Source organism: Hevea brasiliensis, chromosome 15, assembly GCF_030052815.1.
Source record: "Hevea brasiliensis isolate MT/VB/25A 57/8 chromosome 15, ASM3005281v1, whole genome shotgun sequence".
Lineage (NCBI taxonomy): Eukaryota > Viridiplantae > Streptophyta > Magnoliopsida > Malpighiales > Euphorbiaceae > Hevea > Hevea brasiliensis.
In genome coordinates, this window is record NC_079507.1 from 69,666,290 (window position 1) to 69,693,944 (window position 27,655).

The following is a 27,655-nucleotide window of genomic DNA, read 5'->3' on the forward strand; positions in this document are numbered from 1 at the left end:
CGTGTAGCTCCTTTACGACTACCTAAATATGAGGAGGTGGTTGATCGAGCTAGACAGATGGAGATGTATGATGATGAACGTTGGGCTCGTGAGCAGTGCTAGCGGTTTAAGAAAGATAGTCAAGGTAATCAATTTAATAGAGGACAGAGTCATCAGGATTCTTATCAGGATAATGAGCAGGGTTCTCAGTCTACAGTTGGCAATAGGGCACATCAATCTAGAGTTGGTTAGGGACGTGAGCAGAGGACTCATGCAGGGAATGCTCGGTATAACCAGATTAGCACTGAGCATATTACCACTCCTTATCAACATTGTGGCAAGCCACATAAGGGCACTTGTCATTGGGTCATTGGAGCATGCTTTGGTTGTGGACAGTTGGGACACCGTAGACAGGACTGTCCTATTAGTGAGAACTCAGGGTGCTGGTCAGGCAGCACATTCTGCTTCCTCTCAGGTTCAGCCAGTTTCACAGTATAGTGGTAGAAGTCAGGGTTTTGGTGGTCGTGGTCAGGGTGGTAGAGGTTCTGGTAGTAGAGGATCTGCTCAAACTCAGGGACAAACATCTGGTGGTAGAGGTCAAGCTAGGGTTTTTGCTTTGACTCAGTAGGATGCTCAGGCATCTAATGCAGTAGTGATAGGTTTACTTCCTATTTGCTCATTTGATGCTAGAATACTGTTTGATCCTGGTTCCAGTCATTCCTTTGTTTCTCCATACTTTTCCATGAGATTTAGTACACCACCTACTTTGTTAGAGTATCCTTTATCTATATCAACACCTATGGGGGATGCAATAGACACTGATATGGTGTATCGGGGATGTATAGTTCACATTGGAGATAGCGAATTAGCTACAGATCTTATTTCTTTGGATATGTTTGAGTTTGATGTGATTTTAGGCATGGATTGGTTAGCCACTTATCACGTTTCATTGGATTTTCATAATAAAGGTGTACTCTTTAAAATTCTTGGGGAGGCAGAATTTCAATTTCAGGGAGATCACAGTATAGCCTCTAGTAATCTTATCTCAGTAGTGAGTGCTAACCGATTATTGCGAAAGAGGTGTAAAGGGTATCTAGCTTATGTTAGAGACGTTCAGGTAGAAGGTGCAGGTTTGGAGAATGTTGCAGTGGTTAAGGAGTTTCCTGATGTGTTTCCAGAAGATTTATCAGGTTTACCCCCAGAGCAAGAGGTAGAGTTTGGTATAGACTTAGTTCCTGGAACTGGGCCCATATCTATGCCACCTTATCATATGGCACCCGCAGAACTTAAGGAGTTGAAGGAGCAGCTACAGGACCTACTAGATAAGGGGTTTATTCGCCCTAGTATTTCTCCATGGGGTGCTCCTGTGTTATTTGTGCAGAAGAAGGATGGGTCTTTGAGAATGTGCATTGATTATAGGCAATTGAATAAGGTGACTGTGCGTAATAAGTATCCTCTTCCACACATAGATGTCCTGTTTGACCATTTTCAAAGTGCAAAGTGTTTTTCCAAGATTGATCTTCGATCTGGGTATTATCAATTGAGGGTCATGAAAGAAGACATACTCAAGAATGCCTTTAGGACTAGGTATGCACACTATGAATTTCTTATATTGCCTTTTGGTCTTACCAATACTCCAGCCGCTTTTATGGATCTCATGAATAGAGTTTTCAAGCCTTTCTTAGATCAATTTGTTATAGTGTTCATCGATAACATTCTAGTGCACTCAAAGAGTAAAGAGAAGCATGAGCAACATTTGAGAATTGTCCTTCAGACCTTATGGGAACACAAGCTATTTGCCAAGTTCTCAAAATGTGAGTTCTGGTTAGATAGTGTGGCTTTCCCAGGCCATACAGTATCTAAGGATGGGGTGTGTGTTGATAAGAAAAAAGTTGAGGTAGTGCTTCATTGGACTAGACCCACAACTGTGTCAAAGATTCGTAGTTTCTTGGGTTTAGCAGGGTATTATAGACGGTTTGTTCAAGACTTCCCTCGTATTGCAGAACCTTTAACTAAGTTGACACAGAAGAATATGAAATTTCAGTGGTCTAAGGCTTGTAAAAAAAGTTTTCAGGAGCTTAAGACTTGTTTAACTACAGCACCAGTGTTAGCCCTTTCGTCTGGATCAGGGGGTTATGCAGTATATTGTGATGCTTCTAGGATTGGTTTAGGATGTGTTTTGATGCAGCATGGATGGGTTATTGCATATGCTTCTCGTCAGTTGAAAAGGCACGAGCAGAATTATCCAACTCATGATTTGGAAATGGCTGCAGTAATTTTTGCTTTAAAAATCTGGAGGTACTATCTGTATGGTGAGACTTGTGAAATCTTCACTGACCATAAAAGTCTCAAATACATCTTTGACCAACGTGATCTTAATCTTAGGCAAAGGAGATTGGTAGAATTGCTTGCTGAAGGATTATGATTGCACCATACAGTATCACCCTGGAAAAGCTAATGTGGTGGCTGATGCTCTAAGTAGGAAGTCTTTTGGCAGTTTGGCCCATATATCTACCAAGAGGAGGCCTCTGATTGGTGAATTACATGAATTGCTAGATCATAGAGTAGAGTTTGAAATCATAGCTGGATCATTCTTAGCACATTTTCGAGTTAGGCCTATCTTGATTGATCGAATTAAGGCTGCTCAGAAGAGGGATTCTCAGTTGTGTGAGATTATAGATAGTATTCATCAAGGCCAAGCTCAAGTGGTAAGAAATTTAAATGAAGCTGAGCGCCAAAGGCTAATCATATGACCATACGCAACTGAATAGTTTCAAAGCTGAAGCACTAAAGGCTAATCATATGACCATATGCAACTGACCAGTTTCAAGCTAACTTTAGATCCATAACAGAAACACACCTCAATATTTTAGTGGGATAATTAAATATTCAAACTTAAAGAATTAGATCTTCCATATTAATTCTAAATAGGGTAACTAAGAATGACCATATGCAGGTCACAGGTCGAAGGGGCTATGTTACAATTGTGATGAGTCGTATACCTTTGGCCATCAATGTAGGAAACTATTTTGGCTAGAGCTAGAAGACGTTGGGGAGTTGAATAAGGAGTTAGGGGACAAAACCATAGAGGAACCAACCATTTCTTTGCATGCTATCATGGGTTTTCAACATTCCAAAACTATGCAATTGCTAGATGACATCAAGGGTTGCCCAATTACGATGCTGGTTGATTCTGGAAATATCCACAACTTCATCAGCAAAATTACAGCTCAACGACTTGGCCTACCCCTGCACTCACAACATGAATTGCAAGTGGCAGTGGCGATTTTCCTCTTGAATTATACGTAATACCGTTAGATGGATTGGATGTTGTACTAGGTGTACGATGGCTGATGACGTTGGGCCCAATATTGTGGAACTTTGCAACTCTTACTATGAATTTTGAATTGGGGGATAAACAAGTTACTCTACAAGGACTTCAACCTAGCCATAATCCTAAAGTTCATCTATTGAATGGGAATGGAGAATCAAAAACTGGCTTGGAGGGTATACTGGAGTAGTTTGCAGACATGTTTCACGATCCTATGGGGCTGCCTCCAATTAGATCTTGTGACCATCGAATATTCTTGCTTCCTGATTCGGAACCTGTGGTGGTCAGACCCTATAGATACCGGCACCTATAGAAGGAAGAGATCGAAAAACAATGTGAGGAGATGCTTCATCAAGGAATCATTTGCCTTAGTCATTCTCCTTTTTCCTCTCCAGTATTGCTTGTTAAAAAAAAAAGAGGGATCATAACACTTTTGTGTAGACTACTGCGAGCTCAATGCCAAGACGATTAAGGACAAGTTTCTGATTCTAGTAGTCGATGAATTACTTGATGAACTCCATGGGGCTCGATACTTCACAAAATTGAATTTAAAATCTGGTTACCACCAAGTTCATACGGTTGCAAAGGATGTGGAGAAAACGGCCTTTTGAACACACCATGGTCACTTCGAATTTCTAATAATGCCTTTTGGCCTGACAAATGCCCCATCAACTTTTCAGGCATTGATGAATGAGGTATTTCAAACCTACCTTCAAAAATTTGTTCTTATTTTCTTTGACGATATCTTGATCTATAGCCATACATGGGATGAACATCTACAACATATAAATACGATGTTTCAATTACTTCGTTCTCATCATCTATTTCTTAAAAGATCTAAATGTTCTTTCGGGAAGACTCAGGTAGCCTATCTTGGTCACGTATATAATCAGTACCACCGGTGTTTCGGTTGATGCTACAAAAATTTCAGCTATCACTGAATGGCCTCAACCACATTCGGTCAAGGCTCTGCGTGGTTTTCTGGGACTCGCAGGTTACTATCGAAAGTTTATCAGAGATTACGGTCACTTGACTGGACCCTTGACTAGCTTATTAAGAAAAGGTAGTTTCCAATGGAGTGAAGAAGCAGTCGCATCCTTTGCTGCACTAAAACAGGCACTAGCACAAGCATCTATACTTTAGCTTCCTAACTTTGATGCCGAGTTCGTAGTAGAGTGTGACACATCTAAAGTAGGTATTGGGGTAGTTCTTCAACAAGATGGTCACCCTCTTGCTTTTTCCAGTCGAAAATTAGCTGACAGACATCACAAGCTAGCCGCTTATGAAAGAGAACTCATTGGGTTAGCCAAGGTAGTGCAACATTGGCGCCCATATCTATGGGGAAGGCCGTTTCTTATCAAAACAGATCATTATAGCCTGAAATACTTGCTGGAGCATCGGCTAACTACTTCACCTCAACAACATTGGCTTAGCAAATTGTTGGGCTTTAACTTTTGAGTGAGTACAAGGCGGGTCAGCTCAATAAAGCAGCAGATGCTCTCTCTTGACGAGATGAAGAGATAGGCAATTTGTTTGCTATTTCACAACCAATGGTGTTGTTGCTAGATGATATTCGAAGTGAAATTGAGAACACTGATTCTCGTTGTCAATTGCGATGTGAAGTGGAGGATGGGCAATTGGGAGCGGATTGGTCCATTTCCAATGGACTTATTCTCTATTGTCATCGTATTTATCTTCAGCCTACTTCCCCTTTGATTCATACTATCATTGCAGGGGTACATAACAATACACATGAAGGGATACAAAAAACTTTGCATCGAGTTCCCAGTGAGTTTTATTGGAAAGGCATGAAGGCTAATATTCGTGACTTTATTGAGTCTTGCTTAGTTTGTCAACAACAAAAGACTTCAAATTTACATCCAACGGGTTTGTTTCAACCTCTAGCTCTTCCATTGCAAATATGGTCTAATATTTCGATGGATTTCATGGAAGGGTTACCTAAGGTGAAAGACAAGTCAATCTTGTTTGTTGTGGTTGATCGGTTCTCTAAATATGCTCAATTTATTCCCCTTTCACATCCTTACACTGCTATAACTGTCGCACATGCATTCTTTTCCAATGTTTTTCGTTTAAATGGGTTACCGAAGTCCATTGTTAGTGATTGTGATATGGTATTCACTAGCAACTTTTGGAGAGAATTATTTCGGTTAAGTGGAACCAAGCTGAACTTTTCTTCTGCCTACCATCCTCAGTCGGATGGTCAAATGGAGGTTGTCAATCGTACGATTGAGATGTGTTTGAGATTTTTTGTGGGTGAAAAACCAACAAGCTGGGTCAATTGGCTCTCATGGGCTGAATACTGTTACAATACCTCCTTCCATTCAGCTTTACAAACCATTCCCTTTCAGGTGGTGTATGGACAGGAACCGCCTAAGCTACTGTCCTATGATTTGGGTTCTTCCCAAGTAGATGTTATTGATAAGGCTTTAGTTGATTGTGATTCAGTTCTTGAGGAAATACGCTTACATCTCCAACAAGCACAGGTCCAAATGAAAGAGTACTATGATAAGGGCCATCGTGAGTTACAATTTTAACTAAGTGATTGGGTATGGTTGCACCTCCTTCCTTATAGGCGTCTCTCAATTACCAATACTCAACACACTAAGCTATCTCCCAAGTTTTATGGACCTTATAAAGTGCTGCGTCGAATTGGTGAAGTTGCTTATCAACTAGAGCTTCCTTCCTCTAGTTGACGTCATGATGTTTTTCACCTTTCGCTGCTTAAACCATTCAAGGGTGCTCCTCCAACAATGGTTCCTAGCCTTCCGCCTGTTGTTGATGGTCTGGTTGTTCCAATTCCAACAGTGGTTCTTCATGCAAGACTGAATCAGGGTACTTGAAAATTACTTGTTCAATGGAAAGACTTGCCACCTTCTAAAGCCACTTGGAAGAGTCTTGATCAGTTCCAGAATGCTTATCCTACTTTTGAGCTTGAGGACAAGCTCTTTCCTCAGGAGGGGAGTGATGTTGTGGACGCTTTCATTGGGCAGAATTATCATCGACATGGGACCAGTAGGATCAATGGCAAAAGAGCTTAATGTGACAGCATAATTTCAGGAATCCAATATTATCTTTTTAATTTAGAGTCTGATTCTGGAAGAGTAATTTTAGGGATTAGTTTATTTTCTAAATAATTGTATTCCTATTTAGCTAGGAATTTCTTCTTTTATGGATTCCTTTTGCTGCGTAAGCCTTGCTATAAAAAGGCAGAATTTTATTGAATGAAACTATCAAAAATTATCTCTAAAATTTCAGTGAGGTTTAAGGCTCTCTCACTTTCAACGAGTCTTGAGGTTCGGGCTCCCTTCGACAAGTCCAAAGTCTGTCATCATAGGTTCTACAAGAGGGAAGAATCGCAACAAGGGTAAAGCTACAAGTTCTGAAGGAGATTTTATAGTTCATCGACCCATGACGCGATTCTTAACTCGTGAACATAATAGTACACAATATAATCAATTGTATCTGAATTTTATTCACTTTCATAGGGAGAATTACAAGCTCATGTCATATTGCAATGAGCATCAAATCACATTATCATATCCAATAAGTGCAATTTCTCCATTGCCATCAGAGAAAAAAAGGTCCATTGAACCCAGCTTGTGAAGCAATGAAAAGGTTGTTCAGTAAAAAGAAACACAAAGGTACAATTATGCCACTCTGGTTCCAGGAATGCTTATTTTCTAATTACAGTTGCTTCTCTCTCCAGTGGACCCATAAGGCAAATCTATAGCTGTTGCCAATCCTGGTTTCAATGACAATATTAAGACAAAATTGAAGGCTTATGATTTTTAAGTCACAAATGAAATTATATGATCATCAACCATTGAAATTTACCAGCATTAATTAAATAAAACATTAACCAAAACAAAAGGCATTCCTTTTCCTAAACTGGAAAGCATGCCACTATTACAAATTTACAACACTAGAACTATAACCCTAACAACTCAAAAATTAAATATTCCTATAAGTAATTGACAGTCACTTGCCTTTGTCAAGCAAAATGAACTTAGATAGGTAATTTTCATTTCAATTCATTGAGATAAAACCATGCATACCTTTATTGGCTTTCGCCTTAACACTTGAAATGCTTCTGCTCTCATTGACAAAAATCTAAGAAATTTTTTAGTAAGTATATTTTCCAGCTCATCTACTTGCTTTACTTGCACAATAGGAAAGGAATATGCATGCAAGAAAAAAAAAATCAGAAAAAGATAACAATTTAAGAATTTTTATGCATCATATGCAAATTAAGTTCTGGTAGGTAAACAAAGGAAAGCTATCTACGAAATTAAAGGGAATGGAAATGGTTCTATCCATTGTCAGAAATCAATGTTTTCCCTTTGAGGTGGCATAAAAGAGTTTGCTCGAACAGACAGAGCATGGACTCCATTTAGCACAAGATTTAGCAATGAAAATCACCACAGGCCCGAACAATGCACCCAAGAAAACAAAAAAAAGGGAAAACCATTTACACTAACATATTTATGTAACATGAGCACAAATGGAAATTATCATTGTGGCTCTTAGGGAATTCCATTGTTGTATAGGTAAAGAATATAAGAAATGCATTTGTCAACATCTAGCTCAATTAAGTAGGTTTGTATAGGTAAAGAATATAAGAAATGCAATTTTCAACATATAGTTCAATTGAGTAGGTGAAAGCATGTTTTCCAATAAAAAAATGGCAGGTGAAAGCATCATTAACATGTTCAACTTACCTTAAGGCTTATACGGAGTGAATTGATGGAAGTTTCTATTAAGCATTTTTCAGCCTCATTTCGACAAATCAAAATCTGAAAAGCATCGCATGCAATGAATTAATCTATATTCAAAATGCATGTCAGCTTAAAAACAAATAAAAAAAAAAGGACCACCCATACTGTGGCATCGAAAAAATCTTAAAATCCAATATTTTGGAAATTATAGAATCACTCCAAAATCAAAGACTGGTTGTTTAATTCATGCTTAGGAGACTTCATCAACCCTTAAATACTTTGCTCTTTGACCAAAGAGACACCTAAATATGCACAAGCGCAAGACATGTGACGAGTGGCCAGTCACTAACTTGGCTACTAATGTGCAGCACCAACTTCCCTCCACAATCAGGAGAAAATTCCGTTTTGCCTTTAGTCAAAGAGTGAATACATGTCTAAGCTTCTTTCATTGCAAGAATATTTTATTGTCCCAAATTTAATGCATTAGACTAGCATAAAGAGGTATTTATGTAGCCAGAAGAAGGGGAAGGGAGAAGAAATTGTACGGACAAGTTGCATAAAAAAAAAGGAACAGATTGAACATTTGCAAAATTGAGAACATTAAGAATCTCACAACCACAAATCAACAGGTTAGAAATAAAACAAGCATGCAGACAGACAAACATATAACATGCCGGTGTTTCAGTTCAAGAAGATAATCTTACAGGATTGAGGAGAAGTACTGGGCTCGTCCTGCAAAACGAAAAAAATATTACAAGCTCCTAGAAGCAACATATCCTAAAAGCTAGAAGCCAACCTGATAGAAGGCTAAAAACAGAGATTATCAGCATTAAATATTGAAGACTATACAAAAGCCAAGTGAGAATTTTTTAAAGAAAAGTGTGACATTCACAACAATTGCAGAATGCTAATAATATTTATGAAATAAAAATTATTTTCTTCCAACACATTCTCCACAATTCTCCACCATAACCACTACCCATTATCCATCTCCTTCTCTTAAGAAGACTTGAGAATTACACAGTAATCAGCAAAGAAAAGACGGGGAAAATACAGCAAATGAAAGACGTACTTGAGTTCAACCTTTGGCTTATTATGCCTTTCAACTTCTTGACAGGGGAAATTCTACAAGTAGCAACACAATTAAAAATCAGTAAAACCATTACTGTAGCCACTTTAGCTATAATCAAAAGCCAAAAATGAGGCATACCTGCAGGCACAAAGCTGCCTCGAGAGTGTTCCTTACGCATGTAAAATACAACCTCAATGAATTTGCCTTAAAAGATCATTCACAGATTAAAGTTCACAACAACAACAGCACCATCAGATTTAGCAAAGCAGATTATTAAAGAGTAAGATCCAGAAGAAGAAATTTTTGCTCAGCAAAACTGATAAAGGGGGTATGGAAAAAAAACAAAAATTAGATTGTGGGTGCGGTCTTACCATGCAAATATATGTAGGGATTTGAAATCTGAAGAAAATTGCAACGCTTTTCTGGTTTTCTTTTGATGCAGTGGTGTTCTAGTTACCGGGTTTACAACCAAGAAGGTGATTTGATTGAATTTGAAGGAATTTTCTAATGTTGGGTTTGCTTGAAACACAAGTGAAATCTCTGAAATTGAAAATTTAAGCCTCCAACCAGAGGAGTGAGCTAAGGTCGGTTTTGTGCAAACCGTTCATAACCACTTATATATATATATATATATATATATATAAAATCGAAATAAAATTTTAAATTTTATATGCAGTGTATATATAGTAATTATATTTAATTTTAAATTTAGATTATTTTAAGGAAATTGTTGTGTTGATAGCTTTGGGAAATTATTTACCTTTATCATAAGTAATTTTATTATTTTAGCTTAATTGATAAAACTGTCGGTTCTCTTTCAACGCTTGGCGGCCCATTTTCTATTATTACCTTACCTGTTCAATTCGCAGAACCCTGAACAGAAGCCGTTTTCGGTTCAGTGAACAGGGCAGGATATGCGCACATCTCTGGTTTTTTTCCATCTTCCATTTTCTTCACCATGTATCTGCTCTTAGTTTTTCAGTTCTTGAAGCTAGAGTAATAGTGTAAATGCCAATGTTTGTCTCGCCATGATAAGGCAGAGGCCTGCTTCTTGTTACTCCTACTTCAGAACCACAAAGAGAGCGATGGTAATATGTACTGTCCCTCTACAACCGCCACCAATTCCCAAAAATCTAAACAACCATAATTCTCTCTGCCTCTCCTTAGCCGATGACCTCCTTCGACGCGGCCGCTTATCTTTGGCCCAGCAAGTTATCCAGAGAATCATTGCCCATTCTCCCACCGTCTCTGATGCTATCTCCGCTGTTGATTTCGCTGCTGGCCGTGGGATGGAGCTTGGTGTCGGTATTTATGGTGCCTTCGTTAGGAGATTGATAGAATTGGGTCAGTCCAAGCTGGCCTACGCTGTCTACTGTGATAATGTAATTGCTAAAGGTATTGACCTGGACTCTGGTATTATTAATTCCATGGTTATTTGCTTGGTTAAGTTGGGGAAATTAGAGGATGCAGGTATTTTTTTTTATAACCTTATTGGAAGTGGTAGTGTGCCCTGTCAAGCTGCTTGTAATGCTCTTTTTAGAGAGTTTTGTATGCAAGAGATGTTTTTGGAGGCGTTTGATTGTTTGGTTAGCATTAGCAAGGCTAAGATAAGGTTGGGCATGCGGTGTTACAATGTTTTGATTGATGGATTGTGTTATAAAGGGCAGGTAGGTGAAGCGATGAAAGTTTTCGATATAATGCGTGAAAGAACTGGATTCTTGCCAACTCTTCATAATTATAAGTCACTATTCTATGGGCTTTGTAAGAGAGGATGGGTTGTGGAGGCAGAGTCTGTTTGTGGAGAGATGGAAGAACATGGTTTCTTTTTGGATAAGGTTATGTATACTTCCCTAATGAATGTTTATCTTAAGGATAAGAAGATCAAAAAGGCAATGATGGTTTTTTTGAGGATGCTAAAGATGGGTTGTGATCCGGATACTTTTACTTATACTGCTTTGATTCAAGGAATTTTCAAGATGGGTCATTTTGATAAAGGGTGGATGTTATACAATCAAATGAATGAATCCAGGATGCTACCTGATGCAGTCACTTACCATATTCTGATCAGTAATTATTGCAAGGCCGGGAAAGTGATTTGTGCTACAATGCTTTTGAATAACATGGCTTGCTGCAATTTGGTTCCCAGTGTGCACAGTTATACAGCTTTAATGGCTGCACTTTACAAGGATAATAGGTTTACTGAAGTTGATGAAGTGTACAAAAGTATGCTGAACTGTGGGGTCATTCCAGACCATGTGTTGTTTCTTATTCTCATGAAGAATAGCCTGAGGGGGAATGAGCTTCAACTCTCCCTGTTGATGTTGCAGGATATTCTTAAGCATGGGTGTGGTTTGGACCCATCTTTGCTCTCAGGTTCTACTAATGTAAATCCAATGATAAATTTGGAACAAGAAATTGAGTTCCTTCTTGAGAAAATTATAAGAAGCAACTTGAATCTAGCTAATGTGGCCTTCGGTATCTATATAACTGCCTTGTGTGAGAGAGGAAAGATAGATGCTGCTTTGTTGTGCTTGAGGAAAATGATAGATGTTGGGTGCAGTCCCTTGCCTTTTACTTTCAACTCCTTGTTCAAATGCATTCGCCAGGATGGGCATTTGGAGCCTTTTGAACCTCTTATTGACATTATGCAAGAGTGGGGCATAGTTCCTGACTTGGCAACTTATTTGATAATGGTAAATGAATATTGTAAATGGAAGGATCTTACATCAGCATTCCATGTTTTGGATCAAATGGAGGAGAGGGGACTGAAACCTAGTGTTGCTATTTACGACTCCATTATAAGTTGTCTAAGCAAGGAAAAAAGAATGTTTGAAGCGGAAACTTTGTTTCAGAGGATGCATGAAGCTGGTGTGGATCTTGATGCCACTGTGTACACAACTATGATCAATGGCTACTTCAAGAATGGACAAGCTTTGGAAGCCCACCAATTGTTTGAAAAAATGATAAAAAATGACGTTCAGCCAAGTTCACATACTTACACTGCACTGATAAGTGGTTTAGTGAAGAGTAACATGACTGGTAAGGGTTGCAGGTATCTTGACAGGATGTTGGGAGATGGTTTTGTGCCAAATGCCGTCTTGCACACCTCACTTATCTATCACTTCCTGAGGAAGGGGGAGTTTGAGTTTGCCTTCCGGCTTGTTGATTTGATGGACAGCAGCCAGATTGAACTTGACGTTATCTTTTACATTGCCCTGGTCAGTGGCCTTTGCAGAAATATTGTTGGTGTCAAGAAGAGGTGCAAGATAAACAGAACATCTGAGACCAAGAAGGCAAGAGAAATGCTGCTCCAGTTGCTACATCAGAGAAAATTTGTGCCTAGGGAAACCATTTTAAGATTTCCTGCTGATTCTTCTGAACATATAAAATGCTTTGCATTGGAGCTCATGCATAGAATAAAAAGGACCAAGTTTATGCCTAATTTATACCTCTATAATAGTATAATTTTTGGATTTTGTTGGGCAGATAGGATTGAGGATGCATACAATGACTTTGAATTGATGCAGAAGGAGGGTATATGTCCAAATGAAGTGACTTTTACTATACTTATTGGGGCATACGGTAGAGCTGGTCAAATTAATCGTGCTATAGAGTTGTTTAATTTGATGAACGCAGATGGTTATAGACCTGATAAAGTCACATACAACACTTTATTGAGAGGCCTTTGCAAGGCTGGTAGAGAGTTAAATGCTTTGTCTCTCGTATCTGCAATGCACAAAAGGGGGTTCCTCCTAAACAAGGCTTCTTATGAAAATTTACTCCGCTGTTTCTGTGCTTGTTACTTGAGCATTCCTGGCTTCAAAATATTTGAAGATATGCTTGCTCATAATTATGTTCCTCGTCGGTATACTGCTAACTGGTTGCTTTGCATCCTATGTAAAGAAAAGAAGCTGAATGAAGCCCATAAGTTGTTGGATACGATGCATAAGAGAGGTAAGTTTCCTGATGCATTGACAGGGAGGATCCTGAAGCAAGCATCTTATCTAGATACTGCCCCAGAAATGGCGCCATAATTCCTTTCACTCAGAGCCTCAAAGTTTGAATGAGATGGTTAAAGGATGGTTTCATTCTCAGAGACATCCCTTGCTTAGCTTTTTTTGTTCCAAATTTACTTGTAATTCATCTTCTGTTCTTTTTTATTCATCCTTCTTATTTATATTTGGTTGATGACTATAATCTTACTTACTCATTTTCTTTCCTTTCAGCCATACCTTCATCTGTAACAGAATAGCCAGTCATATGCTATTTTTCAAGTATGCAAATTCACTTCCCTGGTCCTTAACAACTTAGTTTAATTTGCTGCTCATTTTATATTTTTAAAAATTTTATTGTGAAGGGAAGCCTTTGCTTTTCTAGAAGATGTGGTCGTGCAAAAAGTAAGTGAACCATTAAATTAAATGTGTTGCTTGTCTTAATTCTCTGAGCTTTATTGCATTCAGATTGTTGCCTAGGAAGACAGTCCTAGAGGAGTACATTTTTGGCCTGCATGGTTGAGAAAAGGTAATTTTCTTTCAGAATTATCACATTTGTGAGTTGAGTTGAGTTGAGTTTAAGTATCACATTTGTGAATTCACAAAATCATAGAAGCTAATAGAGAAGTTGTGATGGTAGGTCTATTTCAAGCCCAGATCAATAAAGGATTGTGACTTTGAGTGGTTTTGTCCTGATGAATTATATCATAGCATTGATGTTAGGCTTGATGTTATCCACTGAGGTGAGTTATTTATTTTTTTTTTTTTTTTGAGGGGTTGCTCTAGGTTGGGGAATATGCAAGAGGGTTATTTTCTTTGCATCCAGTGGCTTTCATGGCATTTACGAAGTTGATTATTTTGTCCAGTCACTAAGATATGATGTATGCATCATGGAAAGTACATCAGAAATTTGTAAAAATGGGAAAGCCAAGAAGATAAAGGCTTTTCAGGTATAGAATTCACAAATCATTTCATGTTGTCAGTGAAATCAATTGGATCAGAAATTTTAATCATTTTAATTCTTGAATACTAATTTCCTTCTCCATTTCTTTTAAAAAAATTTCCCTCCAGCCTCAGCGGTGGCCCCCTAGAGATGCTCCTATTAGTTGGTATACAACTGTTGCTCTGGAGAAGATGAACAACATGGAGCCATTTACCTCACTTCCTTTTCACATCGTTTAGCTGAAGAAATAAACAACCCTGAATACCAAGTGCCCTAAGATTTAAGCCACATATTATGAAGCTAAGTGAGTCCATAGTTGATAAATTGCATGCACAAGGTCACTTCATCTTCATGGCAATACACCTTCATTTCAAGATGGACATGCTGGCATTGGCTGGGTACAGTCTCATTCAATCTTCTCTATTTGTTGAGAATTATTGTGCATTAGCATATATGAAAGGTTGGCCTAAAATGTGTGTTATTATCTGATAATTTAACCAGGCACTGTAAGGTTTGCTTCAAGGTAAACTGTCTCCAGAACTCACTGAAGCATTAGAAGGTTAACTCTTTTTTATTTTTTTTTTTTTTGGGGGGGGGGGGGGGGGGTGGGACGCCCAAGGGATTGGGGTAAGGATCAGATTTTTTTAGGGTGTAGATGGGAGATATCCTGGTGATAGCCAAATATTCCTGCAGCCTCATTTTCAATATATTGTTGTTGCAGTTGATATCTCTTAGATACATTGAATCAGTAACATGCGTCATGCAGATGATTGACCATTTTCTTGGAACTTGAAACTTGCTAAACCAAATAAAAAGGGTACTTCTGTAGTTCTCCTTACTTGTTATGATTATTTCACATATCATGGCTTGGGTGTTTAAAGACATAAAGTATTGGGTGCTAAAGTTAATGATCAGTTTCTTTATGATTAAATTACTGTTTCCTTTTTCTTTAATTTTCTTGATATTTGAGCTACCTTAGCATTCTTGCTGGTGGTCTTGAACTGAAGGAATTACCCAGTTCATGTCATTTGATTTATGTAGAGGTTTGGTCATGCATTTGGTGAACGATTTTAATTTATGCACATGGTTCAATAAATTTTGTTCTTCTCATGGAACATTTTACTGTCTGACTTCAAGGATTATTCATTAACATTTTTTTAACAGCCTATGGTGGGTTTGGAATTCTTATAACTAATAGGGTGATTTTGCGGGTGTGCGAATATTGTAGAAAAAATAATGTTTGGGCTTGAATGTTTTGCAGACATTTGACATATTTAACCCTACATAGCAAAAAATGTTGAAGAAGTATCGCAAGGAAAACTTTGCTGAGAAAAGACTTGTTTATAGTGAAAGGAAGGCCATTGGAAAATGCCCTGTGACTCCAAAAGAGGTAATATCTTTCTGTATGTATATTCATGGTTTTTGTGTTAATTTTAGTGACTCCATTGGTGATCAGTTCATCAAGGTTACAAGTATTATATACTCTCAGTTGACATATGACTACCACTTTATGATAATCTCTCTCTCTCTCTCTCTCTCTCTCTCTTGCTGATTATTTTGAAATAGGAGTTAAAGCATGCCTAGGACAATGCTTCTTATTGCAGGTTGGTCTTATCTTACATGCAATGGGGTTTGACAATTCCAACCGGATATATCTAGCAGCTGGTGAGCTATTTGGTGGAGAAAGATTTATGAGTTAAAGCCCTGTTCCCTTGACTTGAGAATCACAGTTCTGTTGACCCACAGTGGAGCTAGCCACGAACAATAGTGGATTGTTAGGATCTGCTGTGGATTACTTGGTTTGTCTCCTTGCTGACATTTTTATGCCTGCATATGATGGACCAAGCAATTTTGCCAACATTCTCCTAGGTCACCGCCTCTATATGGCTTCCGGATTACCATTAGAGCTGACAGGAAAGGTCTTGCCCCAATTTTCATTGATCGAGAGAATGGACATACAGCTGGTTTTGAAGAAGCTGTTAGGCATGTTATGCTCAAAACAAACTTTGGTGGTCCTCGCAAGTGAGTTTCACCTGAATCGTTTTATACAATGCCTGGTTTTAGAGAGCATTGTAATTTCATATTTGGCATTATGAGCATGAAAGATGACAAGGACTGGGATGAGAAAGCTAAGGGTAAGAATTGAAAGATTTGCTACACTTGATTAGTTAGAATGCGACGGAGAAGTCTTATTCAGAATTTTGGATGCATCATAGGCGATACTCAGATTATTTGAAGGAAGGATAGGCAGTTAGGAGCTGATATTTTTAGCATTAGGTAGGCTACAAGATAATCTCATAAAGCATAATATTATTAGAAAGACTGAATATTGATAATGCAATTCACAAGGAATTCAAATTTTAATGGTTCTTATTTGAATAGCTTAAATTTATGTTGACATCTACTTTTAGTATAATTATTGAGACTCTCATTTATTTTTATTTAGTTTTTTTTTTTTAAAAAAAGTTGGAATATGATTCTTGGGATCTAGATATCCATTTCCAAGACAAACCAAGCATGCCCTTAAAGGTAACAAGCGTGGACAGAAATGACAGGAAATTCTTAAGAACGATGGTTTTTCTGTTAATTTTTTTTTTTTCATCAAGTATTTTTCATTCTTGCATCTTCAAATTTACTGATATTTTTAAGTTTTTAACCTTTCTTCTATGTTCATTCTGCAATGGAATAGCTCATAAAGCCCACATTTTTAAATTTTTATTTACTTTACCTTTCAAATTCTAGGTTTATATGTAAGAGTTCTGTAGACTACAGGCTAGTGTCCTTCCATCTTCTGCTTCATGATGCGAGGATATTGAGAAATTTAGTTTCATTCTAATGAAAATTAGGTTGCTGATACATGAAAATTCTATTGGATCTTGCAGGCTCATGCTGGGTTTGGGTTTGCACTAATTCATCAGGGTGTACTCTATTTTTTCTTTTTTCGGCCGAAGTACCGTAAAAATCAGATGAGATGATTTTTTTTTTTTCAGCCTGTACTAAATATGCTCCTCTCTGATTGACATTTATCATGGTTCAAACGCAATAAAAATATCATTTATGGTAAGTCCAACCACAATAAAAATAACATTAAACTTTAAATGCAATTACATTTGATGAAGAGAGATTAAAAGATAGTTTAATACAGCATGATAGTTTAATATGGCATCAAATTATTGGGTCAGTCTATTGTTGACGTGAATTTCTCCTGCCTCACAGCTCGTTGGTTTGTGATATTATGATCGTCATCGTCCCACTTTGTGTTTGGGTGGTTTCTTAGTCAAGGTCGTGGGTCGAAAGTCTTTGTGCTTGGATGGTTTGTCAGTCAAGGTCGCGCGTCGAATGTCTTCTCATTTTCAAGGTCACGTATCCACGGGCCAAGGCCGACTTGCAGCTGTTAATCTCAACTAGGCACCAAGTTTCTCCAGCATGAGCTACAGGCTATTCAAGTATTTCCCAACTTTGGTCATATACTCCTTCCCTTTATTATTATAATTATAACAATAATCACCGTTCCTTCGTGCTTTCTTCATTAAAACAAAAATAATCAACCTGAAGGATTTAGAAAAAGGAAAGAATTTTCATTTTTCTTAAAAAATAAGTGAGCTTCACACTTTATTTTGTCCATTATCTGGCGTAAACATTCTTTGCACCCCCAACTAGGTAATGGCTAAGTACTCCTGTCGCCTTTCCACTTGTTACAGCACCATCTGAAAGCACAAGGGTAAGCCACTCACCAAGAGTATCCACTAATACATAATTGAAAATTTTGCTTGTTCATGCCGAAGAATACAGAACCTACTAAGAATCAAAAAACAGAACAGTATTTAAAGCACCACCTCCTCAACCTAGAATACAGAAGGGAAAAAATTAAATTAAAAAAAAAATGTTGCATTCAAGGAAAGACGACATAGGTGATTCTCCCTGCATGCTAGCCGTTACTTTCAACCAACATTTACATCCAGTAATTTACAAACAATAGATTTTTCAAACACAAAAACAAGGTAGAGATGAAAAACAAAGACGTGTGATAAAAATTAATTAGCCCGATGGTTGAGCACGCAACTTGTTTGCAACATAAAGCAAATGGCTGATATTTGTAGGTGGATAGTTCTGGAGTAGCTTGAGATTAGAAGTGAAATCCCCCGCTAGTAGGCGCCTCCGAATGAGAATCAGCATCGCACAACATATTCGAAGTAAAGTTTCCTGAAAGAGTACTTGTTTGTTAGATTTTACATTTTCATTATCCTCAAAATGTGATGCAAACTGAATCATAGGCAATTTGACGCCAATGCACTCCACTAGATAATTGGCCAACAGCAAGTGTGAATCTAGAGCAATTCTTGAATGGAAATTCCCACCAGAAGAAAAAGGGTTGGTGGGTCGGGCGAGTGAGTTGAATTCACTTAGACTATGTTGAGTTATCACATATGGCTCTTAACATCTATAAGTTGTCACACGTCAGACTTGGACACTGCCTAGATGTAACCGTCTCTGTCAGACTTGAAATTATTGTCTAAACAGATAAAAGCAAATTCTAGATTTCCTCACGCCACAGTCAATAATGGTCCTCCACATCTCATTCATGACATATGATACGATATCCAATATAGCATGGCATTATCTGGTGCAATGGTCGAAGTATTGGGTTTGAAACCAATGGAATATGGACCTGTAACTGGGTAATTGCTTTATGTATTCTTCATCCTACAGCATCTACACAGAAACTTTAAAAATTCTGTCAGAGATTACAACCAATTGAACATATTCCAATTGGCGAATAACTACTCCAGCCATACAAATGTATTACATCCTTCAAAGTGGGTCACTTTGTTGAAACATTAACATAAAGAAAACCTCATATGATTCAACGGCAGTCTAATGGCAGGAAAGTTTGCTGTTTTCACCCACTATATTGTGGCCCATACACCTAGGCAGGATGTGATCCTTGTTTTACCTATGATACACCAACTCCAAGTAAAAGAATACAGAGGAAATGAATTTTACCTGTGGACCTTCAGGGTCACTCAGAAGTGTGTCCCAAATATGAAGACTATCTGCAAAATTGAACTCCTGAGTCAAGAGGAGAGTAATCCACCTAAATGCATAAAATTGGGGGTTGACCTGTTATATTCAAGCACAAAGCAACAAACCATCAGACAAGAATTATCTAATCCAATTATAAAACCTACTATCATACATTTGATAATATTACATACGCTAATATACTAAGTAAGAAAGCCGCTTTAAAATGCATCGACACTCCAAAGAAAATGAATAAATAATTCAAATGTCTTACCTTGGTTGTGACCTCAAGATGGCGCCAAAGTTCTTCATCGTGTTCCTTCAAAAGCTGTGACAACGTTGTAATTGTTGAACGAATCCCAACAACACTGTTATCAAGTTGCTGACAGAAATGATCCCGAAATCCACTCAATAATTCAACAAAACAAAAGAACGTGTCTGCTTCAGCACAAGCCTGCAAAACTTAAAAACAGGAACTGATAAACCAAATAAAATTAAATAGAGAACAAAATAAATAAAGCATGCAGGTCATCATTTCATCTGACCACAAATTAATGATGACAATAAATATTTGTACATTGTCTTTATTCTCCCTAATTTGGGGACCAGCCAAGTGAAGGTGTTCATTCTTTTTGTCTCTTCCCAAAAGAGACTACACCCAAAGAAAGGATAAGCCCTTATCTCCCTCCACAGAACTCCTCTTCAACAATGTCTTCCTTTCATATGCTTGATAAACTAAAGCCTACAAGTCATTTGTGAATTCTACAACAAGGTCAATCAACATCCAAGCATTCAATTACATTTGCTGGTAGACAATTCATAGACTATATTATAGACAAGACGATCAAATTCAAACTTCAAATCACTGTAGAAGGCAAATACCTAACAAAACACCTTATAGATTGAAAAAGCCAATTGCAAGGTAAAAAAAAAAAAAAAAACCTTACCGCCATTTCCTCATCAGGGTCATTTCTGAATACGTAAAAAAGAGGTGCCAGAATTTCATTCATCCCTTGGACATATCTTATTCCCGGATTTAATTTAGCAAATACAATTAGTATGTTTTTCAAAGCCTCCTGAAGATGAAAGGCACATGTAATTCAGCCAAACAATGTAAGTTTGCATCAAAATCAAATCTACACCAGTAAACCTGATTAGATTTTGCAAAAGATGTGTCCCCAGAAAAGAAGTGCATGTCTGGATGAGTGCGTTTCACATCTCGGTCAATTTGCTCTATGATCTCTGTGTCCTGCAAGATGAAAAGTTTGGGGTTGCATATTTCAAAAAATGATGATGCTGCAAATAATTCTGCTGATATCATTGTGTTAGAGTGCAACTGCACAGGGAGTAGAAATGATTTTGATAATGGCCAACAAAGTATCTCCTAATGCATATCAGGCATCATATGTACATGTGAAACATATTCACCAAAACCAGAAGATATCTTGCTCTGATAGCTATAACAATAATGTGCTGTGGAAGTACTACTAAATCATATGGCTGGAACACCACAAACATTAATCAGGAAGCCATTCTCAGATCAAATATTCCATCTGTTCATCTATTAGTTTTTAATATTTGCTGCAGAAAGATCCAAAAATCTCATCCTACCAGTCGCACCTGGGAGAAACTTCAAGCTTTGACAAGCATACTTACCCCTTCATTTTCCTCTTCTTAAGTCCATAGTGTGATGTCAATTAGAGTTCTCCAAATGGACCAGACCACTTTGGGAATCAAATCTCGTGACATTTTAATTAAATGTTTAAATTTTATTCATCTTCCTCATATAGAGAATTCATTAACTAGTGGCAAAAAACATGATGTTTGACTCAACCCCCACCGAACCTGACCCAAACTCACAAAGAAGAAGATGAAGACACTCCACTTGTTACACTTTCAGCCAAACATTCAAAATGCACATGTGTTTTACAGAACCCTGAAAGTTAAATTCATGGGAAATGGAACCCAAGTTATTGAGAAACATGATTCCTTTTTTCTTTTCTTTTCTTTTTTTTTCACAGAAAAAATGACTGAGGTTTAAAGTATCACATCCTCTAAGCATATAATTTGATACCTGGAAGAACTGATTCCAGATGCTGGTCTTCCCAAGGCTCAAAGGATGCTCTCCATGAGTTATTTGCGATCTTGATAACATACCACTGCTTTCACTTTTGGCCTCATCATTTTCACAAACAGGGGATTTCTCCAACCTCCTTGTGATTTCCGACTAACTAGCCACAAAAACAATCAGAGATCCAAAACTATTTACAGGAATAAAGTACTAAAAGAAATGCAAAATAGATCCTTATTGCAAGAAATTGAGTAATTCATCATCTTGTGCAAGTATCCTACTTGTGACGAGTAAAGCCAACTCAACTAATCATGCAAGCATAAAAATAGCATGGAGATTCAACTAATTATTTTAAGTGCAGGTTTTTATGGTTTAACTGCGCTGCCAACCTTTAAACTTTTTAAGGACTTCCCAGAATTCCATGATTTGAAAAAATTAGATCAAGAGACAAGATTAAAAGAATCCTCAGCAACAGGGAAAACAGCTTTGTAGTATCATGATCATAGAAAGATTTTAGTTTCATAGAGTACTCTACAAAGCAGCAAATTTAGACTAACAAAAGTATACAAAATCTCATCACTTACAGGATTCATTAAAAGCTCCTCTTTAAAATGCTTATACTGAGACCTCTTCTTACCCAATTCACTTGACCAAAGTGAGCGATCAGCTGGTAGATACCCCAGTAAGAGCTGCCAAAATCAACTGAAAATTAACTCATCGCTGTAGACTAAATCCAGATGCAAGAGAGGCCATTCATCCAAAAGTTGCTTAACAGCCAAAAAGAAAAAGAGACTAACAACAATACTTGAATGTAAAATTGTTATTGCTAAATCCAAAATTAGTTACCAAAAATCATCTTAAAAAGAACTCCAGATAGCCTAAAATCCCAATTTCCTTTACATTTTTATAGCAATCAAACCAGAAACTTGAAAAGCATAATTCACTAAAATCAAATTACAACAAAACAAATAGAGAGAGAGAGAGAGAGAGAGAGAGAGAGAGTACCTTCCAGACCGCGGAACGAATGCCAGCACCATCAGGAATCCCATAAGACGCAATTCTCCTCAATTCCCTCATATTTACCACCTTCCTCGACAACTACATTCACATTTCATCGCCAGAATCAACACATATACACATAAATTTTTGCAGAGAGAGAGAGAGAGAGAGAGAGAGAATGTAAAAGAAGCGATTCTGACTTCGGTCAAGAGCTGAGCCTGTCTAGAAATATCCTCGGCGGCAGAGGGACGAACATAGGACGTCCCATTATCCTCATCATTGTTAATGCTATTACAATTATTATTATCAATATCACTACTAACACCGTTTCGCAAATCTTTATCCTTAATTTTGATTTCAGGCTTTGAAGGACGAGGAGGCTCCTCCATTATTGCGGCCGGCGGTGAGAACGTGACCGGTGGCCCATCAAGAGATTCTGTTGCGGTGGCGTAGTGCTTTTTGGAATAGTGTTGGATGCGATCGTCATCGGCGGAGGATGAAGTAGTGGCGGTAGTGGCGGACCAGAGAGAGCTGTTGAGCCATTCAGGTACCTTATTCTTCGCCATTTGAAGAGAGATGTGTATAGAGATTGGTGTGTAAGTATAGGTTAATATATAGAGATATGAAAGAATAGAAGATTTGAAGTGGTTAATGTTAATGGAGTTCTCTGGTAACTGAGCCCATAATTGGAGCTCCTTTCTTTGTTTCTCTTCGTAGAAAGCACAGATTGGGGCCAATTGAGTCACGGAGCGGTTACGGAAAGGTGGTGACGGTGCAATTGGGAGAGGCCAGGTTAACTCGTTAATTTTTTTTTATAAAATAACAAGTATAAATGTCAGCTTCAAGAATTTCATCTGTGCAAGTTTCCACCTCGCCATAAAATAATCTTTACCAAAAGACTGGTTAAATGTATAAACACAGGAGTTGTAATAAATTTTTTATGCTTATATGATTAATTAATGTTATTATATAACTTTATTTTTTTAATTGCAATAAGTGGGATAACATGTTAATCTTTGTAATATTATGTTAAATTTATTTTTCTGATTTAATGTTAAATTTGTTACACAGGACTCATTTTTCCATGAGAAAAACTAGAAAAAAGGTTAGGAATTGGGAACTCATTCAGTCAATTGGAACATTTTGCCCTGAAAATTGTTGAAGAAATGTCACTGCAATTACAATAACGTGGAATGCAATTATTTTTCCTCTAATATTTTTTTTTTTTTTCATAAATTTGAGCCCAAATATGCAAATGGTTCAGTTCCTCACATCAGTAACCTATGTAATGAAAAGTCCAGCATACCCTCAGTCCAACAAGGCTATGCAGAGCAAAGGACGTGCTGTGCTGGTCACACTCCATTTGACAATGCGGTGATCCCATCGGAATGAATGTAGAAAATATTCTCCAAACTAATGGAAAGTGGCAATACAATAAGCTGCGGCGATTTAAGTATTTCATAAGCATGTTAGGTTTTTCTTGGTTATTTGATTAATAAAATTATAATTTCACAAAAAATAAAAAGTGTATTTCATAAGCACAAGAACATAGGCACGGGCATGGTATAATCGGTTCTAAGGGTAAACCAAATAGAAAAAAAAAACTAAAATAACTATAACAATTCAAACAAAACAATGCCCAGAAAAATTGCATAAAAATTGTAACCAAATACCCAAAAATTATCCTGTGACCATTTGTGAGCAAATTGCCATCAAATGGATCCTATTTCTTTCCACAAATGCCTTCTCATTTATTAGCTTTTATAGTTAAATTGTCTCTAGCACCTTTAAATTTAAACATACTATTTCACAATCTTCAAGCAAAGATTCATCTGCAACAAAAGAGCAAACGCAATATGTTACATGAGCATTCGATGTTGGATGAGTTCAAACGGAGATGGTGGGACTGCAGGAGGAGTGGTTGCAAGGGGTGTGCAAACAGAGATGATGAGATTTGAGAGAGGAGGTGAGGAATTGCTGGATTTTGATTCATGGAGTGAGAAACTCTTGAAGAGATTGCTAGATTTTAGTTTGTGGAGATAGTAAATTCGATGCAAGTCATAGGTGCCCAAAGTGCAAGAGCAGTGTTTCGCTTGATGTTCTCACTTCTCAATGATGATGACAAGAGTGAAATTAATCTAAATGATGAGGGGGCAGATTGGGAGAGCTTGTTACCTAATGGTATTCCTATAGAAGTATGGAAGTGCCTTGGGAGGTTGGAGTAGCTTGGCTAACTAAGCAATTGAATGGCATACTAAAATCAGGAAAGGTGCCAAATAAGTGGAGGAAGAGCACTTTAGTTCTTATCTTAAAGGACAAAAAGAGACATCCAAAGTTGCACAAACCACTGTGGTATTAAACTAATGAGTCACACGATGAAGTTATAGGAAAGAGTGTTGAGCGTGGACTTAGGGACACTACTAAGTTATCAGAGAAATAATTCGGTTTTATGCCTGGTAGATCTAGAACAAAGTTTATCTTTTAGTAAGAATATTAATAAAAATATATAGGGAAAGAAAAAATGTTCATCACATGGTATTCATTGACATAGACAAAGCATATGATAGAGTACTGAGAAAATTCTTTGGTAGGTGCTAGAAAAGAAAGGAGTCTATTGAAATTTAAAATTTTAGTAAAGATTTGAGAAGATAACAAGTGAAGGATTTACGTGGTCCGGTTACCTAGAGTCAAAAGTCCACGGACACAAAACCTCAAAGGGGTTAACCTTTCATTCACTTGTGTTGTTCACATAATACATAAAGGTCCATATTTATAATGGAAGATATAAGATATAAGATATATATGGCATGATATTAATAAACCATAAATCACTCCTAAGCGGTTAATTTTGCTAATGAAATACTCAATTTTCCCATAATCATGAGATTATTCAACATGAGACATATCCCATGAATTAAAGGAAAATCTCATCAATTTCAACTCTCCTTATTGATGAGATTTTTGTTGAAGTTATGGATACATCATTAAGCTTCCTCTTTCTTATTTTTTAATTTTTTTTTAAGTAAGCTTTAAATTTGAAACGAAAACTTAGAGGCAAAGAGACAAGAAGGGGTTCTTTTTCCTTAGGATTCAAGTGGAGGTTGAAAGTGATGTAACACGTTAGCGTGTGGATTTGAGGCAGAAAGAAAGAGAGAGTGCTTGGACTTCATGCATTCCTTCTTCAGCGAAGTGCTTTTGGTGGTGACCTTGTTGGTGGCTAGTGCTCTTATCTAGGTGGGCAGTGAGACTTAAATGATGTCCTGGAGTGGTGCTTTGAATATGTGTACTTCTAGATTTGTTTCTTGAAAAGAAATAGAGGAGAAAAATACAAAAAGGAATAGGAATGAGAAGTTTAGAATAAGGACTCAATGCCTAGGCTTTGAGCCATGAAGGGGAATTTTGGAGAAAAATAGCTTTGGAAGTCAAGCCCTAGACTAAAATGAAGAAGAAAGAAATTATGGGAGAAAAATAGCTTGGGATTCAAACTCTTGGCATACTAAAATTTAGAATGATAGAAAAGTTTGGGAAAAATAATGAGAGCTCAAAAGGATTGCATTTCATTCACTTGTATTGTTTCACATAATACATGATTTTATATTTGTAATAGAAGAGATACAAGATATATATGGCATGACATCAATAAACCATGAATCACTCTTAAGCCATTAATTTTGCTAATCAGATACATGATTTTCTTAAATCATGCGATTCTTCAATATGAGACATATCCCATGAGTTAAAGGAAAATATAGTTAATTCCAACAGAGTCAATCTCAAGTATATAAATATTATTAAGGACATATATGAGAGGGCAGTCACAAGTGTAAATATAGTGGGAAGGGACACAGATGAGTTTCCCATAACAGTAAGTTTAGATGAGTGTGTAACCTATAGGATCAATATAGGATGGATGAAATGGAAAGTGCGACAGATGTATTATTCGACTATAAGATCTTTAACAAAGTGAAAGGTAAGTTCTATTAGGACTGTGGTTTGGCCAACTTGTCCAACTATGTTGTATGAGAATGAATATTGGGCATTTAAAGTATAACATACCCACAAAATAGGTGTGCAGAAATGCAAATGTTAAAATAGATGTCTAGGGAGATCATAATGAATAATATTATGAATGATCACATCCATCAGAGAATGCATGCAACACATATTGGAGATAAAATGAGAGAGGATCGATTAAGATGATTTGTTTATATCAAATGTAAAGAACTAAATGTTTCTGTACGAAAGTGTGATAAATTAGTAGGGAAGGAATGAGAAAAGAAAGGGGAAGACTTAAGATGACATGGAAGGAAGTGCTATAAAAGGATTTACAAGTTTTGAATATTGATGCAGACTTGGTGTCCAACAGAAAAGGTGAAGACTTAAGATGACGTAAAGGGAAGTAGTATCAAAAGATTTACAAGTTTTGGATATTGATGCAGACTTCATATTCAACAGAGTTGAATGCCAAAAAAGGATCCGTATGGTTCACCTCAACTAGTTTGTGATTAAGGATTAATTGTTGTTGTGACGGGGAGGGAGATGGGAGAGAGGGAGAGAGGATCAGTGGGTGGTTTTGTGAACATATAGGAGATGCTTCTGGCTTCAGAAGCATGAAAAACATAAATAGGAGGGCTTTGTGTGAACCTCATTGAAGAACCAAAATTTTCTCAAAAGAATAACTGAAACCAAATTGATTGGACTGAAAAACCAAATTAGATTCATTTTTTCCATTAAAACAGATTTCTGCTCAGCTCTGCTCATAAATGTTAACTTACTAGATTAGCAATTGCTAGAATCTTTTAGAATGGTTTCTCGATATATGTTATATAATTTTATTTTTAAGATAAATTCAAATCATGTGTTATAGTTATTATAACATTCAAGATTTACTATGGTAAATTTTCATATTTTCTATTTTTAAGGACAATAGATGTAATTTTTCATTTGTAGTTTTGATTATCATAATGATGACGATCATCATCATTTAGTTAATGTTTGGGCCTTTAGCATAGTTATCAAAGGCTCAAGGCGCACCAAGGCGCCAAGGTGTCTTGGAGCCTAGGCGCAGGCGCGCGCTTGAGTGAGCCAAGGAGCAAAAATAAAAAAAAATAAAAAATTAAAAAAATTATAATTATGTTATCACACCTCAAGTAATATAAAACTACATAATAATAACTAACAAATATGCAAGTAATAATAAGTTTATAATCCAAAAGAGGTAAAAATAAACTACTAACAGTTAAAAACACTAATAAACTACTAAAAGTTAAAGTTTAATAAACTAGTAAACTACTAAATGTTCAATCCACATCAATAGAAATATCAAAATCCTCTTCATGTTTTTCATCTTTTTCATCATCTGCTGGAAAAAATGGAAAATTGCAAATTCTGAACAAAGGCAGTAAACACAGAGAGCATGGCTTTGGCAAAGAAAAAAATGCGTAAGAAGAAAGTGCAAAGTCTGAGAGAGAGAGAGAGAGAGAGAGAGAGAGAGAGAGCATGGCAGCCCC

The 27,655-nt window shown here is 37.0% G+C and overlaps 3 protein-coding genes across 22 annotated transcripts; 1 reads left to right on the top strand and 2 right to left on the bottom strand.

Moving 5' to 3' along the window:
• Nucleotides 1-6,780: 6,780 nt before the first annotated feature.
• LOC110636217 (actin-related protein 2/3 complex subunit 4) lies at nucleotides 6,781-10,064 on the bottom strand. Of its 4 annotated transcripts, XM_058136649.1 has the most exons (7): nucleotides 9,490-9,743; nucleotides 9,257-9,322; nucleotides 9,119-9,171; nucleotides 8,751-8,778; nucleotides 8,050-8,124; nucleotides 7,387-7,485; nucleotides 6,781-7,073 (listed from the first exon to the last, which is right to left on the bottom strand). In XM_058136649.1, exons 1-7 carry the CDS (start codon nucleotides 9,490-9,492, stop codon nucleotides 7,056-7,058), a joined length of 342 nt encoding a protein of 113 aa, XP_057992632.1. In that variant the 5' UTR covers nucleotides 9,493-9,743; the 3' UTR covers nucleotides 6,781-7,055. The 4 variants fall into 4 exon arrangements, with proteins under 4 accessions (XP_057992632.1, XP_021641516.2, XP_021641515.2 ...); XM_021785824.2 differs by lacking the exons at nucleotides 9,257-9,322; nucleotides 9,490-9,743 and adding an exon at nucleotides 9,973-10,064 and having other exon boundaries at nucleotides 7,387-7,441; XM_021785823.2 differs by lacking the exons at nucleotides 9,257-9,322; nucleotides 9,490-9,743 and adding an exon at nucleotides 9,973-10,064.
• Nucleotides 10,065-10,146: 82 nt separating this feature from the next.
• On the top strand, nucleotides 10,147-17,117 carry LOC110636213 (pentatricopeptide repeat-containing protein At5g62370). 17 transcript variants are annotated; one of them, XM_021785813.2, is made up of 9 exons: nucleotides 10,147-13,253; nucleotides 13,345-13,392; nucleotides 13,476-13,515; nucleotides 13,579-13,639; nucleotides 13,751-13,853; nucleotides 13,977-14,060; nucleotides 14,182-14,612; nucleotides 14,775-15,443; nucleotides 15,658-16,426. In XM_021785813.2, the coding sequence occupies exon 1, from the start codon at nucleotides 10,147-10,149 to the stop codon at nucleotides 13,150-13,152; it is 3,006 nt and encodes a 1,001-aa protein (XP_021641505.2). In that variant the 3' UTR covers nucleotides 13,153-13,253; nucleotides 13,345-13,392; nucleotides 13,476-13,515; nucleotides 13,579-13,639; nucleotides 13,751-13,853; nucleotides 13,977-14,060; nucleotides 14,182-14,612; nucleotides 14,775-15,443; nucleotides 15,658-16,426. The 17 variants fall into 17 exon arrangements, with proteins under 17 accessions (XP_021641505.2, XP_057992629.1, XP_021641504.2 ...); XM_058136646.1 differs by having other exon boundaries at nucleotides 13,591-13,639; XM_021785812.2 differs by adding an exon at nucleotides 16,936-17,117 and having other exon boundaries at nucleotides 13,345-13,639; nucleotides 15,658-16,188.
• Nucleotides 17,118-17,904: 787 nt separating this feature from the next.
• LOC110636216 (uncharacterized) lies at nucleotides 17,905-23,065 on the bottom strand. Its single transcript, XM_021785821.2, has 9 exons — nucleotides 22,346-23,065; nucleotides 22,152-22,244; nucleotides 21,731-21,835; nucleotides 21,150-21,302; nucleotides 20,226-20,324; nucleotides 20,023-20,151; nucleotides 19,350-19,529; nucleotides 19,058-19,174; nucleotides 17,905-18,256 (listed from the first exon to the last, which is right to left on the bottom strand). The coding sequence occupies exons 1-9, from the start codon at nucleotides 22,709-22,711 to the stop codon at nucleotides 18,092-18,094; spliced, it is 1,407 nt and encodes a 468-aa protein (XP_021641513.2). The 5' UTR covers nucleotides 22,712-23,065; the 3' UTR covers nucleotides 17,905-18,091.
• Between the last annotated feature and the right edge of the window lie 4,590 nt (nucleotides 23,066-27,655).